Source organism: Papaver somniferum, chromosome 8 (genome assembly GCF_003573695.1).
Source record: "Papaver somniferum cultivar HN1 chromosome 8, ASM357369v1, whole genome shotgun sequence".
Lineage (NCBI taxonomy): Eukaryota > Viridiplantae > Streptophyta > Magnoliopsida > Ranunculales > Papaveraceae > Papaver > Papaver somniferum.
The window spans coordinates 135,570,124-135,587,393 of record NC_039365.1 but is presented as its reverse complement, the minus strand read 5'-3'; the positions used below and the strand labels follow the sequence as shown (position 1 = coordinate 135,587,393).

The window sequence follows — 17,270 nt, the reverse complement described above, 5'->3', positions numbered from 1 at the left end:
ATTATAGGAAAAGTATGTAACCTTCTGTTGGTAGGAACATATCTTTGATGAAATTTGTGTTGCTATAATCATGTGTATCTACTAGTTACACATGCTTTCTAGCATGTGTATCTGCTAGTTACACACGCTTTTAGGATGTGTAATTGATGGTTACACTTGAATTTTGGATGTGTAATTGCAGATTACACATGCATTTAGGGAGCATATATGATTTTTCTCTTAAACTATACATTTCAAAAGGAAATAATGTAAATTGCATTTAGGGAGCATAGACAAGTTAAGGTTCGACTTTGGTCTTTATCGACTTTGAAATCAAGATAAGTAGATGGTGTCGTTACTGATGTTACTAGAGTTGTAATGGGTTTGTAGATGCATTGAATAACAAAGCATAGATGAATGGAATTACACTAGGGTTTTGATATTGGATTTGGTGTTGAGTATAAGCCATGGAGAATTGTTACAGTTGGTGGCTGCAGAGAAGAGAGGATTGAGATGTTTGTAGTTGACTATGCTGATTTTCAGGCAGTGAAAATGATGGTGGTTGCAATTGAAGCTGCAGAATGGACTTGGTGTCGAGCTTAGATGTATGCTTAGGTTTCAGTCACAAAGCTCAGGTGCAAGCTAGTAAGGCAGCAGGATGAGCTGCAGTGATAATTGAATTGAATTTCAGATTGCAAGAATGATGAGGTTGAATTTTGAAGTTGAACAATGAGCTCACACAATCAAGATTTGACAGTTCAACGTATTATCAATGAGCTCACAATGAAGGTACGTCCTTACTCTAAAGATTTGAAATCGATGTGACAATTCCAGTTTAATCTTTTAGCTTATAGCTTATGTTCTCATGCACCTGTTGATATTTCTGATACTCTGCATCATAAAATTATCATGATTTAAAACCAGGAATAATCAGCATTACTTGTTTCAAAGAGAAAATTTCTAAAATATACAGCCCTTTCCAAAATTTGTATGATTCCCTAATTTCACGCCATGTTTCTTGTGGTTCCAGGTATATGAAACCCATGGCAGTTTAGCTCTAGAAGCTGGGGACTTGCCGGAGTTTAATCAGGTTAACTACTGATTTGTTGTAAGTTATTTGACCTTTTCTGGATGTGTAACTATTAGTTACACATGCTAATTAGATGTGTAACTTTTAGGTACACAGGCTAAATAGATGTGTAGCTACTAGTTACACATGTTAATTAGATGTGTAACTTATAGATACACATGCCAATTGAATTGAATATGATACAAGGAAATTATTTTCTTGTACAATGATTAGAGGAATTTCTTTGAAAATGATTCTCAGTTCAGATTATTAGTAGGTTTAATCCAATATTTGTGTTGCTTAAACTAGAACTTTGTACTGTGTTATCGTGTTTATTAGCTAAGAATCTGATTGATTTTATGGTGTGTGTGCCTGCTGTTTGATATAGATTACTAAGCATTTATATATATGAATAATATATTGAGTTCCTGCCTTTGCTTAATGATTTGAGTCCTTTAATTCCAGTATTCTTATTTGTCTTTGTAAGTTTTCCGTTTAGAAATATATGAGTGGGTGTAATAGAAGTTAAGGATGTAACTGTTCATGAATCATGACATCCTTGAAAGCTTGGTTTGAGGATATCTACTTTTCCAAATTGGAAAGTGATTGTAGGGGTTGTTGTAGTTGCTTCATTTCGATTTCTATAGCTAACATAGTATATGTGCCAAGTATACAAGCCACAATACTGATGTGTAACTGCGGCTTACACATGTCATATGCATGTGTAACTGCCTATTACACATGCCTATGACATATATAACTGCGAATTACACATGATATATGCATGTGTAACTGCCGATTACATGTAGAACAATTTGCTTGTGTATGAACTTTTTCTAGGTTTTTTTAGTTGTTTTTACTTCTTTTAACTGTTGTAGCATTCAAAATGTTCTTTTACATTTATTTCATGAAAATATCCAACTAAAGAACGTAACTAGATTTCTGATGAAGGATGTGGCATCTCGCTTGGCTGAGAGGGCAATTTGCACTAGATGTGTCCGATGCTGCATTGGACATCGTATTGACTGAAAACTACGATCTGGTATGTGATCTACTCAGCAATGTGCTCTTTCGTCCTGAATAACGAAATAAATTATGATTATAAAGTTTTTTGCGAGGTTATTCTTATATTCCTGTTGTTGCTTACAGAAGTTGCAAAATATTCTTTGTCGATTTTACAGGTATATGGCGCTAGGCTAATTAGGAGGTGGCTAGAGAATAAAGTGGTGACAGAGTTATCAAAGATGCTTATAAGAGAGGAGATTGATGAGAAATCTACCGTGTATATTGATGCAAGTCTAGATGGAGCTGAACTTACTTATCGAGTGGAAAAGAATGGTAGATTGGTGAATGCCATCACTGAAATTGCGCTTGATACTACTGCAAGGTTAGTCCAGCATGCCTCAGTCTATATTTTGTTTTCTATTCTTCGTTTTCCCGGAAATGTTGAACCTTTAACTCATAGCTTTACCGCAAAAATCAGTGGTTTGAACATTATACACTTGGTAATCATGCTTATGTTCTTGCCTTTATTGGTTCGTGTGTTGAATTCCAATATGGATGTCTAACTCCTAGTTACACTAGTCAGCTGCATGGGTAACTGCTAGTTTCACTACTCAGATGTATGTGAAATTGAATATACATTTTTTTTCATTTAATCTTATTAAAACTAATTGTTTGTCGTTATATTTTAGGTCTCGCTGGAACTGGAGTTGACGCTGAACACACAAGTCAGACGCATGTATAACTCTCAATTACACTAGATAGATGCATATGTAACTCTCAATTACACTAGACAGATGCGTGTGTAATGCTAAGAAATTATTATAAACGAATACTAAAGTAATACGTGTATTTTTTTATGCGTTCTTTTTGATGTCTATTTTATGATATGTAACTTTGTATTACACATGTCATAAGGATGTGTAACTTCTGGATACACATGGCGTATGCATGTGTAACTTCTGTTTACACATTCACACTATATTTATTTTTTTGAAGCATCACTATATTTTAATAATTTTGGGATTAAATTTAAATTTTATTTAATTTGGGGCTTGACAATATATAAAAGGCATGAATGTCTTTTAATAACTCGGGGCCTGGATTTAAACTTCTTTTAATTAAGGGCCTCATATTATGGGTATCCATGGGTTGGGCCTTAGCCTAATTTTCCCTAAATTAAAGTGATAAACTAATATGGATACGGGTTTCAGATATTATAAATCTTAATGATGGGTTACTCATAAACAAAAAAATAAATAAAAGGACTATAAATAAGTTTCCCCGTAATTTAATTCGTCCGTTCGTTTGTTGTTTACCACGGCCCAAAATTGAATTTCCCGTCCGCATGGACAAGTAAAAAATCAAGTGAAAACTACAGGGAGACCCATTTTTCAGATTTCTTCCACTGTGAAACCCACGCCCTGAAATCTGAAGGTTGCACCCATTTTTTAGGGAAAAATTATTCTCGGAACCAAAATTATTGAAATTAAATTTTATCGTGAGATTTTATATGTTCATGCTACTTTTCTTCTTCTTCTTCTTCTTCTTCTTCTCTCTTTCTCCTCCATCTCCATATCCGAGCTGATTTCAATCTGACTTCATAAAAATCCGAGATTTCTTCATTGAAAACAAGTTTTAGCTGTAGATCTATGATTATAAAACCTTGTTTTACAAACCCATTTAAGGATTTTCTATGAAAAACAGAAACATGGTGGTTTTAGCCTAATTTGGGTTACCCTCTGTGGATGAAATTGAACGAACATCTACGTATCATTCATATTTCATATGATATGAATTAGCTCGGCTTCATATTGATTAATCACTTCAATTATTTGTTGTTGCAGATCTACTGCCAGCGATTTTATATGAATATGGTCAGAATTCAGCCGGATTTGTTTACATTGTGCATTCTGATTAACTGTTATTGTAAGTTAGGTGATGTTGATTGTGGGTTTTATGTGTTTGGTGAAATGATTAAGAGGGGTTATGAGCCTGATACTGTAGTTTATACCACTCTGATTAAGGGATTGTGTATGCAGGGACTGGTAAGGAATGCGATAAAGGTGTTTGAGAAAATGGCTGACGGGGGTGTTCGGCCGAATGTTGTTTCATGTGGAACTGTTATATATGGGCTTTGTAGAATTGGGGAAGTTGATCTTGCTCTAGAGTTGCATAGAAATATGGTGAAATGGAAATGTAGTCCTAATTTGATCACTTATAATTCGTTGATACATGGGTTTTGTAACGTTGAACGGGTAAGTGAAGCATGAGAGTCTTTGATGAGATTTTGAGTCGAGGAATTTCAGCTGATGTTGTCACTTATACATGTTTAATTCATGCTTTGTGTCAATATGGGTTTTTAATGGAAGCGAGAGAGTATTTTGAACAAATGGTGGGTATAGGGATATCACCTGACATAGTAACGTTCACTGTATTAATATATTCTTATTGTAAAGCAGGGATACTGAGAGGCGAATGTTGGGTCTTTGAGTTTATGAGTAATTAGGCATAGAGCCTACTGTAGTAACTTATAATTCGATGATTAATGGGTACTGCATGAATGATAGATTGGATGAAGCTATTCAAGTCTTCCATGAAATGCAATAAAAGGGTTTGGAACCCAATGATGGTGTTGTTGTTGGCTTGCAATGGGTGTGTGCATAATGGGTGTTTGCAGGTGGAGTAGTGGATACATAACCTGTTATGCAATTATGAAAATGTGCATCTTGAATAGTTGTTGCGTAACTTGTCATGCAGTCCAGAAAATGTTTACATAACACATTATGCATCAACTTTTTTTTTTATTATTGAAACCAACAAAAACAAAGACTGCATAACTTGTCATGCACCTACAATAATATCTTCATAACATGTTATGCAGTCATGAAAATTGATGCATAACCTATTATGCATCCGAAAATATGTTATGCATAGATTTTATCTGTATACACTAAAATCAACCAAAACAATGGTTACATAACCTGTTATAGATGCATAACTTGTTATGCAGTTGACAAAATGGTTGCATAATTCGTTATGCGTCCGCTTTTTCTATTGGATTCAGGCATATACATCGTTTTAGTGGCTGCATAACCAAAATAATTAATGCATGAACAAAAATATGTTTGCATAACTTGTTATGCATCTTTTATTGTGTATGCATATTGTGTTATGCATTTTTTTTGGAGGCTGCATGACGAATATGTAGTCAGTATTCGAAAATTTTCCCTAAAACGATGACCACCTTCGTTTTTTTCGTGAAAAACAAAATTTTGATATTATTGTTTGTGCTCGTTGCATATCTCTCTTTAAAAGATTTCCAACGATATAGATTTGTTAAATTCCAAGGCGCGGTTTTTTAGATATGTTATATCCAAGTTGCGTTGCCAATTATACCCCTGAAAAATTAGGATGCATAACGCATGGTTTTTAAACTCGTACGAGTCACGAGTTGACTCGTACGATTCGCGTCATTTTGATCCAACTCGATTCAAAGCGTACACTTGAATCGTTTTTCTTATAAATCGTACAGTCAACTATCTTTGACTACGATTCTTGACTGATTTCTAAAGTCAAATATGGGTTTTCAAAAATGAAAATGGGAAGGTTCGAACTCATGACCTCCTGTGTCATGAGAGTATCCTCGAACCAGTGTTCCAATCTGTTTTTTTGTTATTTAGCGAACTTCATTGGTATATATTGAATCAAAGAACAGAATTATGTAAAAAAATATGAACCTTATTAAATACTCTGCATAATTCACTATTATTTACAAGAGAATATACGATTTAATAATAGACCGTGAATCTCCGATTCACGCTTTAACATGCGATTAGATTCACAAAATAAAAAAACGATTCACGTTGCGATTTACGATTTCACAACCTTGGCATAACGAGTTATCCCTGAAAAAATAGTATGCATAACCCGTCATCCAGACATTTTTAATAAGTGAAAAATACTATAACCCCCTTCTATATGGGGTCAACATATAGAACCTCCACTAAATGGATCATTCATTGTCAACTCCATACGTTAGGAAAATGCTATTACTAGTCCCAAAATATCAAATTTTCTTCAGATCTGGCCCATAATTAATTATTACGAATTTTAATAATTACAACACTACCCTTTGTATATATACAAGAGGAATATTAGAAGATATTTTCATTTCTCTCTTTTCTTTCTCTCTCTTCTCCATTATCTTTATCTCTCGACTGCTTCATAACAGAAGAGGATTCGATTTGATTCAATAGATTAGATGAACATCAATAGTGTATATTCTTCAAGATCTAATTCTAATGGAGGAAGAAATGTCGATGAAATAAATTCTAGGGTTCTTCGTCGCTGATCCAAGATATGATTCGATTTTATTTAGTGTTTGTCAAGGATATAGATTCAGTCGAAGTTATATCAAATGATTCACCGAGAAACAGAGATAAGTTGTAATTCTTCTTCTTCTTCTTTTCTTCTTCTTCATTTAATTTTGATTTTTTATCAACTTTACCGTTTCAAGAAGCAAAATCTTCAATCTCCCATAAAGTTTGTTATCCGATTCGCGATCGGAAGTTAAATCTGTAATCATCTCTTCATTGTTTTCATTTTTACCTAAAAATTATTGGAAAAAGATTCAGTGAATTTTTTAGAGTTTATCTATGAGATTTGATCGATCTACCAAACGTTTATCCCGATCTTAAATCTGATTTCAAATTCATAATCAGTAAACTTAAATCTTCATTACCCATCAAATAATTTCGAAAACACAATACTTTCATTTTTAAATCTAATTATATATGTTAATCCATCTGTTTAGGTTAGCTCTGTGGTAAAAGAAGAATTGAGTATGAATGATTTTCAATCCAAGGATATTCTGCCGGCTAGTGATGATTTGATTACAGAAATTAGTAACGGTGTTAATGGAAAACATCAAACAGATTCATAACATCTCTGATACGCAGGTCTGTGGCACTGCATTTGAATTTTCATGTTTTAGCTTTTCATAATGCATGAATTGTTAAGGTCCACTTCAATTGTTTAAACTCTATGGCTTGAATGTATCATATTGGAATTGTATAAACTTCATGGTTTGAGTTTACTGTTCTTTCATTCATAATTTGATTAATATTTCAATGTGATTGAGTTTCTCATCTTGATGATGATGCACAACATGTGTAACTTTCGTCTACACATCCTATTAGCATGTGTAACTCTCAGTTACACATAAATATAGCTTCTTCTAGTTTTGAGTATGTTTTTCCTTTCAATTAGCATGTGTAACTTGCGTCTACATATCCAATAAGCATGTGTAACTTGCTTCTACACATCCAATTAGCATGTGCAACTTTCAGTTTCACATAAATATATCTTCTTCCAGTTTTGAGTCTGTTTTTTCTTTCAATTAACATGTGTAACTTGCGTCTACGTATCCAGTAAGCATGTGTAACTTTCTTCTACACATTCAATTAGCATGTGTAACTCTCACCTACACATAAATATAACTCTTTCCAATTCTGAGTCTGTTTTTCTTTCAACTAGCATATGTAACTTTCTTCTACATACCGAGTAACCATGTATAACTTTCATATACACATATATATAGTTTGTATACTTGATCCAGGATTTTTCAGGCTTGAGTTTGTGTTTTTTCTTTTTAATTAGCATGTGTAACTTTCTCATGTTAAGTTCAAAGTGTGATGTCCTGAGCTGAGATGTAATTTTTTATAAAATGTTAACAATTAACATGCTACACTTATGTTAATAGAACAGGCTTGCATGCTTATTTGTGAAATAATTATCTTTCTTCTACTTTCTTTCTAAAATGTGGTTCTTACTAGCTAAAATTGGTTGGCAGGTGCTTTGACACTAACTAGTTTATCATTATATCCAAAAGATCTAAGTGGAGGTGTCGTCTTTGGTGGATATAGATACCTTTTGGTTCGTCAGTCATTGAACACTTCTCACCAAGTGTGAAAAGGTACTTTTCTTGTAACTCCTAATTACACTTTATATATGCAAGTTCATGGCGAATAATGGATATGCCATATGCATGTGTAACTCTAAGTTACACAAGTCAGATGCATGTGTAATTTCTAGTTACACTATACGGATGCACGTGTAACTTCTAATTACGATTTTTTTAGATGCATGTGTAACTCTAAGTTAGATCAGTCAGATGCATGTGTAATTTCTAGTTACACTACCCAGATGCATGTGTAACTTCTAATTACGCTATTTTTAGATGCATGAGATTGATGTGTGTGTTGTTCTTTTAATCTCATCAAAGGTGATTTATGCATTGATGTTTGTAATGTGATGTTTGTACTGTTCTTTTAATTATGCTAATCTCATAAATGCTTTTTTTTTTCGCAGATATGCAAGCATTTTGGAATAGATAATTACAAAAAATGAAGGGAACATTTCTAGGATTTCGTTTTATATATTTCGTATTTTAGCTCTTTTATTGCGTTCAATAACAATTAATAAACAAAGAAATTATTGTTTCAATAACAATTGAATATATGTTTCTTTTTTGACATGTAACTGTTGAGATACACATCCATGTGCATGTGTAACTTCTGGATACACATTAATTATGGATGTGTAACTTCTAAGTACACATGCCATATACCCATATGTAACTGTTTCATGCCATATGAGTGTGTAACTTTTGGGTACACATACCATACAAATGTGTAACTTCTCATTACATATGACATATGGAGTTTACACATGCCATATGGATGTGTTTGGAGGTAGTAGTGGTGGGAGGCAGTGGTGGTGGTCGGTGGCGACGGTTGGTGGTCGGAGGTGGGGGTGGGCGGTGGAGGTGGTGGTGGTGGGGACATAATTTGGGGTTAAATTTAAATTTTATTTAATTAAGGGTCTGACAATATACATAAAGGTATGAGTGACTTTTAATAATTCGGGGCCTAGATCTGAACTTCTTTTAATTAAGGGTCTCGTATTATGGTAACCCATGGATGGGGCCTTAACCTAATTGTCCTTTAATAATTTCGGATAATTATGGGTGTCACGATATCTAAAATTAATCGTGGGTCTGATAATGAGAATATTTTTTTTTAGGCCTACGCCTAAGTTTCTCAACAATCAAATTAGATGTGTTCCGTTGCCATTGGACTTGTTCTAATATACCGAATTTAATGCCCGGGACCTTCCGGTCTCCATAGTCCATACGTATACAACCAAAGAAGTGGCCGTGGCACTTTATGTAGTTAAATAAAAATAATCAGGTGTCTTTTGTAAAAAATAAAATGAAATCCGGTTGCTGTCGGGATGTCACTATCCAGAGGATCTTCGACAGCGATTTTTAGGGTTTGTTTTCGTTTCCCTTTTCTGTTCCGTTGCAACAAAATTTATTTTCTTTCCTCAAGTCTCACAGTTACTTCAGATAAAGGTAAATCCTTTTTTATTACCTTGTTCCTGGAGTGAAATTAAATTACTTCACTCATTGAATTTCCGTAGCTTACTTCAGATCTCATTATTATCTTCCTTGGCTCCCACTAACACACTAAACCAGAAAAAGTAGTCATGAAAAGTGATGATTTATGTACTCGACTTTGAAGTTTTATTACATAGTCCGAGAAGAAGAAAAAAAGCTCCTATTCAGAAACCACAAGAACAGATTTAAAGTCTTGTTTGTTTGAGTTTCATTTCGACTATTATTATTTTCTTGTTAGGTTTCTATCTACATCATCACATTCCATCAACTCAGATTTACAGAGCTAAGGTACCCCCATCTCCTTTTTCTCGGTGATGTGACTATTAATGTGGATGGATCGGTTGAAGTATGAGGCTCAGACTGAGGTTTGATTGATCAAAAGATTTCCGGAAAAATCCTTGAAATACGGGATATGCATTTCAATTACAAATTAGTGGGGTTGGGTTTTGTTTTGTTTTAAGACAGTGGAGTGGGAAAAGAGAGTTTTTTTTTGTTATTGTTTTAGAGAGACAAAGTCAAAGAGAAGAAGGCAAGACCGATGTTAAACAATGGTAAAGAAGAGGAGAGGAGGGAATAGAATAGAATAAGGAAAAGTGTGAGGGGGGAGGGGCAAATAGTTTAATGATATCAAGGACAGTAACGTATCTTGAGATATCTAGAAATTCGATTCAGTTGTTTTGATAAAGGTGGATGGATGAATAAAGCGAATATCTTCTTCCCATTACAATAGAGGTGTCCGATCAAGATTTTGTGTGACTCAGGCCAACAACAAGAAGAATAAGTAACAAGAAATCACCCTACTATCAATCAATCAAACTCCTACCTTTGCTACTCACTCACTCTTGATGGCTCTACTACATTGGGTGCGAAGAATAACTGGTGTTGGAGTTTCTCATAAAACTAATACTACTAAATCTTTCATTTTGAGTCAAATTTCTTAAAGAATAGGGTGAAAACAGTGAACGTGCTTCTTCTATATCTCGAAGTATTAACCTAAACCCACGCTTGAAGCGGATATATGATTAGAAAAGGAACTTATTCTATACTGCTACTTCTTCAATAATATTATGTTCTTTGGTATTTGAAGCTAGCTTTCATTCTTTTGAGATAAACCCACTCCGCCAGACCTCTTGTTTCTTCTTTTCTAACTTGGGGTTTCGTTATTGAAGACTAAGATTCTCTTCTCTCCTCTAATTTGTGGGAGAAACAGGGGATACAGAGGGAGCAGCCAAGGAAAGACAATATAAGGACAGAAGTTAAGTGGAATTGTTGTTATTAGTTCTGGGTTTGCTTAATTTTTATTTCATGCTTGAATAGATGCTCAAATTTGTCATTATAGGGTAAAGAGAGAAAAAAGACCATCTTTTTACTTCTTGAGTAAAGGGCTTTTGACTGGACAATCTCTGAAAAAGTATTTCTCTTTAATTTTTCTAGTCGTTGGGTATCTTTCTGTTTTAGCTTAAGAAATGCAGATGAGAGGAGAAGAATAAGTAGAAAGAGAGAAGTTGAAGTTTTGCCAATGGTGACGAGTTTAAAGATGCAGAGCCACCATACAGTGGCTGTGAGGTTAAATGAAAGGTTGGCTGTCAAAAGGGCTACCAAATTTATTCAGTTTACCAAAGGAAGACTCCTTAGCTTGTTACTTCTTTGGATCTTTATCATGGGTGTTGTTTCTGTTTTTATTTACAAGAATATGGAGGATGAGAACTTGCTTAGAAGAAAGGAAGTTTTAGTTAGTATGTGTGATCAAAGGGCTAGGATGCTTCAAGATCAATTCAGTGTTAGCGTCAATCATGTTCACGCCCTGGCTATCCTTGTCTCTACTTTTCACTACTACAAGAATCCTTCTGCCATTGATCAGGTTTCTCTTCTTACAAATTTCAATATTTTTTCTTTTCTGGTGATAGATCTAAGGTTGTCAGTTTCTTACATTTCGAGTGTAATTGTTCCGTAGTTTGCTTCTTGGGTTAATTTTTAGTTGTTATAGGATAGGATTTTATTTTTCTTTCATTTCTCCAATATTTGTTGCTGATTTAAGGTGGTAATGGTGTGAAATACAGGAAACTTTTGCCCAGTATACAGGTAGGACCGCATTTGAGCGGCCATTGTTAAGTGGGGTGGCTTATGCACAGAGAGTCCTCCATTCTGAGAGAGAGCATTTTGAGAAGGTACAAGGTTGGATGATACAGACCATGGAGAATGTTCCTTCACCCCCACGAGATGAATACGCTCCAGTTATATTCTCACAACAGACTGTTTCATACATTAAGTCTCTTGATATGATGTCGGGCGAGGTGATCATTCTGTTTGGTTTTGTATGTTGACTGAAATGTCTGGCTCTCAGAGTTTCTTGGTACTCATATATGACCTTTTTGAGTGCAGGAGGATCGAGAAAATATTTTGAGGGCTAGGGCTACTGGCAAGGCTGTTCTTACTAACCCGTTTAGGTTACTCGGCTCTCACCATCTGGGAGTTGTTTTAACCTTCCCTGTGTACAGTCTCAGTCTTTCAGCTGATGCGACAGTTGAAGAACGCATTCATTCGACTTCAGGGTGAGACATTTTTGTCCTAACTGTAAACAACACATGTTTTGTTACCTCAGCTGCTGTTCTAATGACTGCTTGGAATTTCTTAGCCTGGAATTTGCATGTTCTTGTTGGAAAGAAAGAAAAAAAACTGCTAGGGGCAAAGCTACTTAAAAAATCATATCTTGTGAAACTGCATGGCATGTTTCGGTGTTTCCATCAAACCGTTTGAACTGTCTCAATAGTTTAGGTCCATTTGTTTGTCAAGACTGATGTTGAGATTTCAAAAGTTGCTTGCTTCTACACATAGCTATACTGCCAGGAAAATTAGCATCTTAAAATCTTTCTTATGTCTGTTTCCTCCTTTCCCATTTCACTGGAGACTTCCTTTTGATATCTTCTTATAAAAGATTTTGGTAGCTTTTTTTTTTCCGTCAATGTGGACTGATTTGGATTGTTGAATGAGTTACTGACTGAATACAGATATCTTGGTGGAGCGTTCGATGTCGAATCACTCGTGGAAAATTTGTTAGGGCAGCTTGCTGGGAAGCAGGCTATTGTGGTGAATGTTTATGATGTGACCAATACTTCTCAACCTTTAATCATGTACGGCCCCCCTTATCCAGGTGGTGATATGTCCCTCTCGCATATTAGTTTGCTTGATTTTGGAGATCCATTTCGGAAGCACCGAATGAGATGTAGGTAAGCACTTTCTATTTTAGATCCCTTACACCGAATCATGCTTGATACTAAAGGTCTTGTTGCACATTGTAGCCTAAATATTTTGGGATTCTGAACAGATATCTTCAAAATCCCCCAACACCATGGATGGCAATCAGTTCCGCCATAGGATTTTTTGTGATTTCGTTGTTGATAGGGTATATCGTATATGGGGCAGGAATTCACATTGTCAAAATCGAAGAAGATTTTCGACAAATGCAGGAGCTTAAAGTTCGAGCAGAAGCTGCAGATGTTGCCAAATCTCAGGTTCCTATTGAAACCCATGCAAAAATCTGCATACTTGATAATTATGTTTAATTGATTGAACATAACAATCTGGTACTCCTTTTGCCTCTGCTTGATGGCAGTTTCTTGCTACAGTTTCTCATGAGATCAGAACGCCCATGAATGGTGTCCTGGGTATGTTCAGAACCATTTTTATCTTTTTCTTTTGCAATAGTCTTGAATTTCGGAGGAAGTTAAGACCGTCAAGTACTGAAGTTGATTAGTATGATGCTTTTATTTGCAGGAATGCTCAGTATGCTTCTAGACACAGACCTTAATAAAACTCAGTTGGATTTTGCGCAAACTGCTCAAGCCTGTGGGAAGGCATTGATAACATTAATAAATGAAGTGCTTGATAGAGCAAAAATCGAAGCTGGCAAATTAGAACTCGAAGCTGTTCCTTTTAATATACGGTCAATCTTAGATGATGTTCTGTCTTTATTCTGTGGGAAGTCTAGGGACAAGCGTATTGAGGTGAGGCCAACTTTTTAGTCGATTTGTTGCCATTGACAAAAACTTTTTGTTTTTACATTTGCACTTCAATTTTTTTCCTCAAGCTACTCAATCAGTTCTTATCTGTGTATGGACTTCGGCTTTAATGTTTCATTGACATGCTGGACCTGACTGTTTTTTCCATTTGATATCCATGAATGCGGGGTTCCTTTCCATCTTACTGCCACATAATCAATCGAGGAAGTGTAGCTTGCTGTGTTTGTTTCTGATAAAGTTCCTGAAATTTTGGTCGGTGATCCGGGAAGATTCAGACAGATTATTACCAATCTTGTGGGGAACTCTGTTAAAGTAAGTTCTGGGTCATCATTTCTTATTCTTAGACTATTTCCACTCCCACCCCCCACCCACCCAGACACACACACACACCACCACCACCACAACCACAATAATGTAGATATGGTATACTCAGACGAAACCCGTTTTTACTGCTCAAAAATTTCCTTTAGGACTACTTTTCCAATTTCCCTGAAACATCCTCTGAGATTTTGCAATAGTCGTCTATAATATAAAATAAGAATTCCTCATTGGCACCCTTCAAGTTATTGTAAACATTGATATGATTGATTCACTTCATTTGCCTTTTCTTTTTTGCAGTTCACTGAACGTGGACATATATTTGTTCAAGTCCATTTGGTAGAACCTGTACAGCTCATGATGGATGGGAAAACTGAAATATGCTTGAATGGAGGATTGGATGGGATGGAAGTTATATCAGGTTGTAGTCGTTTTAATACCTTAAGTGGTTATGAGGCAGCTGATGACCTTAATAGCTGGGAAAACTTTAAGGTTCTAATGTCAAATGATGTATTCCACTCTGATGTTTCTCGTAAGTGGATGATGGGCAATGGAGATCCTGAAAGTGTGACTCTAAGGATTAGTGTCGAGGATACAGGGATTGGGATACCTTTACACGCGCAAGACAGGGTCTTCACACCATTTATGCAGGCAGACAGTTCAACATCTAGAAACTATGGTGGGACTGGTATCGGCCTGAGCATTAGTAAGTGTCTGGTTGAGCTGATGGGTGGTCAGATAAGCTTCGTAAGTCGACCTCAAGTAGGAAGCACGTTTACATTTACTGCAAACCTTAGAAGATGTGACAAAACTTCGTTGAACAACTTTAAAAAATCACCTTCTGAGACTTTACCGGTTACTTTCAAAGGGTTGAAAGCCATTGTGGTTGATGGAAAACCAGTTCGAGGAGTTGTGACGAAGTATCATCTACAGAGACTTGGTATCCTTGTAGAACTGGCAGCTAGTATGAAGTTGGCAGTTGGTACTGTTTCTGGGTTAAGTTGTGGTTCAAGATCTGGGTAAGATTTTCTATTGGAATAAACTTCCAAGGAGTTGACTACTGAATGTCAAATTTCTTTTTTTCTAATTCAAAATATTATTTGTTTTTGACTTCTATCTTTCCCTTTAGTTTGAAAAAATCACAAGAATTTAGAGTATATCGTCCTAGATAATCAACAAAGCCTCCATAAGCCATGTTTTACTGTTTGATCTGCATGCATTACCCCCCAAAACCTATCTGCATAGTCAGAGCACTAACTTTTATGTTAAATCTTTCCTATTTTTCAGCTATAGGACTATAATAAAACATGTTATTACTTTGAAAATATCTCAACGAAACAGCATCCAGTTCTTACCTTTGATTCTCTTTGCTTAGTTGAGTTGCATTGTTTAATTTTTCAGAGACGGAAAACAACCAGATATGATTTTAGTTGAGAAGGATTCTTGGATTTCCAACGAGAAAGGTCACGAAGCTGAATGGTTACTAGATTGGAAACATAGTGGGCATAAGCTTGAGATCCCTAAATTGATTCTGCTTGCAACTTGTATCAGCCCTGAAGAAATAGCTAAAGCAAAAGCTGCAGGTTTTGCTGATACTGTCCTTATGAAACCTTTGAGAGCAAGTATGGTTGGAGCATGCCTTCAACAGGTCCTAGGCATTGGGAACAAGAGGTGGCAAGGGAAGCCATTACATAATGGGTCTTCCTCTCTTCGTAGCATCTTAAACGGAACAAAGATATTGGTGGTTGATGATAATAGGGTCAATCGCAGAGTTGCTGCGGGTGCACTTAAGAAGTTTGGAGCAAATGTGGAGTGTGCTGAGAGCGGCAAAGCTGCTCTTGCTCTTCTTGAGTTGCCACGTGCTTTTGATGCCTGCTTCATGGACATTCAGATGCCAGAGATGGATGGGTGCGTATAAGAATGCAATTTTTATGTTACCTTGATATCTTATTCCTTCTAACTCTCTGATGCTCCAACTTTTCTTTTTAGCTAAACAGCATCTTCGCCTTTGTTTAAATCTTTTCAGCATGAAATTCTGTCACCCGATCAAATAATTTTTTACAAAAATGAAAAAGCTTCTTTTTCCTAACTAGGATTAGGAAGCTTGGTTGAAAGGCATACAGATTGAGTTCTGTAAAATTCAGAAGTAACGTCTAACCAAAAAATATTTAAATATACTTTACATTGTAGGTTTGAGGTAACCAGATTGATCCGAAGGATGGAGAGCAAAGCAAATGCGGTGAAAAATGGTGGATCTACTGGGAAGCCAGAGTTTCACATGCCAATATTAGCTATGACAGCTGATGTGATTCAGGCGACATACGAGGAGTGTATCAAGTGCGGAATGGATGGTTATGTTTCAAAACCCTTCGAGGAAGAGAATCTTTACAAATCTGTTGCCAAGTTCTTCGAATCTAAAGCCATCTCAGACACAGTGTGATATCATTTTCCACTCGTTCTTTTGGGAACCCAGGGCCTTTTATATTGCGCTCTAATTAGGATAAGGTCAACCTCACCTGGAATAGGAGGATAGGTAGTGATGAGGTCAAAATTTAGCAGGTTGATGGGATTGAAGTTTTCGGGAACATGTCAGCAATAATTCGCTATTTCTCTTGGAGTTATTTAGGCTATCAAGAGTTTGATTTCTGGGGAGGATCGCTTCTGCATCAGGTGTTATATATATCGGAATCGACTCTGGTTTCAGTGGACATCATTTTATCGTGTATAGTATTTCCTAACCTCCAGTTCTACTTGTATATGTATATCCAGTAATATAATGTACTTGACAAAACGTGCGGGAAGCATTAGACCAGTTTTTTTTTTTTTTTTTTTTTTTTTTTTTTTTTTTTTTTTTTTTGCACTTCCTCCTGTTTTTCGATAGAACTTCTCTAGTTCGTCTGTATTTTTAATAAAAAGAATTCTCTACTGTCAGCTAAGCTCCAGTTATCAGGCCATAGAGGTTGTTTCTTTGTTTTTATCTGCGGGATATGAGATTTAAAATAAGCATGTATGTTCTTCATCGGTTCCCATAATTGCAGTGTGTGATTGTAGATGATGAAAATCGTGAAAGGGTAGGAGAGATAAAAGTGGTTAGGGTTTGTACGAGTCATAATTGCAGTGTGTGATTGTAGATGATGAAAATCGTGAAAGGGTAGGAGAGATAAAAGTGGTTAGGGTTTGCACGAGTCCAGAATGTTGACTATGAAGAGTCCTTGCTTAAACCAATGAAATGGTCGTTCAAAGGCTGTTTCAGTTACATAACACAGAGTTATGGCCTGTCTAGGGAGAGAAACTAAAAGAGATGAGATTAGAGTTCGAGTTGTAGAGAAGGCTCTCCAAGAAAAAGTTTTGTGGAAACCTATTGTTTGTAATTGTGAACTTGCTGTTTAGAATGACCGAGAGTTCGTTTATTTATAGCCAT

General features: G+C 35.8%; 2 protein-coding genes across 2 annotated transcripts; both read left to right on the top strand.

Annotated features, from left to right (window-relative positions):
• The first annotated feature begins 2,000 nt into the window (after positions 1-2,000).
• Positions 2,001-6,995, top strand: LOC113306066 (pentatricopeptide repeat-containing protein At5g24830-like). The gene is made up of 6 exons (XM_026555053.1): positions 2,001-2,090; positions 2,230-2,435; positions 2,532-2,583; positions 2,743-2,778; positions 3,898-4,308; positions 6,867-6,995. Exons 1-6 carry the CDS (start codon positions 2,001-2,003, stop codon positions 6,993-6,995), a joined length of 924 nt encoding a protein of 307 aa, XP_026410838.1.
• A 3,028-nt stretch (positions 6,996-10,023) lies between these two features.
• Positions 10,024-16,640, top strand: LOC113303143 (histidine kinase 4-like). Its single transcript, XM_026552140.1, has 11 exons — positions 10,024-11,373; positions 11,573-11,806; positions 11,895-12,064; positions 12,521-12,739; positions 12,838-13,024; positions 13,126-13,177; positions 13,287-13,516; positions 13,745-13,843; positions 14,150-14,868; positions 15,251-15,757; positions 16,040-16,640. The coding sequence occupies exons 1-11, from the start codon at positions 11,032-11,034 to the stop codon at positions 16,287-16,289; spliced, it is 3,009 nt and encodes a 1,002-aa protein (XP_026407925.1). The 5' UTR covers positions 10,024-11,031; the 3' UTR covers positions 16,290-16,640.
• The last annotated feature ends 630 nt before the right edge of the window (positions 16,641-17,270 follow it).

Bases quoted from the DNA above. Each gene is read 5' to 3' on its own strand.
- LOC113306066 (XM_026555053.1), top strand. From the start codon at position 2,001: ATGTGGCATCTCGCTTGGCTGAGAGGGCAATTTGCACTAGATGTGTCC. The intron at 2,779-3,897 runs GTCAGACGCATG...TTGTTGTTGCAG, and splicing joins AGTTGACGCTGAACACACAA to ATCTACTGCCAGCGATTTTA. The intron at 4,309-6,866 runs GTAAGTGAAGCA...CCATCTGTTTAG, and splicing joins GGTTTTGTAACGTTGAACGG to GTTAGCTCTGTGGTAAAAGA.
- LOC113303143 (XM_026552140.1), top strand. From the start codon at position 11,032: ATGGTGACGAGTTTAAAGATGCAGAGCCACCATACAGTGGCTGTGAGG. The intron at 12,740-12,837 runs GTAAGCACTTTC...GATTCTGAACAG, and splicing joins AAGCACCGAATGAGATGTAG to ATATCTTCAAAATCCCCCAA. The intron at 13,844-14,149 runs GTAAGTTCTGGG...TCTTTTTTGCAG, and splicing joins TTGTGGGGAACTCTGTTAAA to TTCACTGAACGTGGACATAT.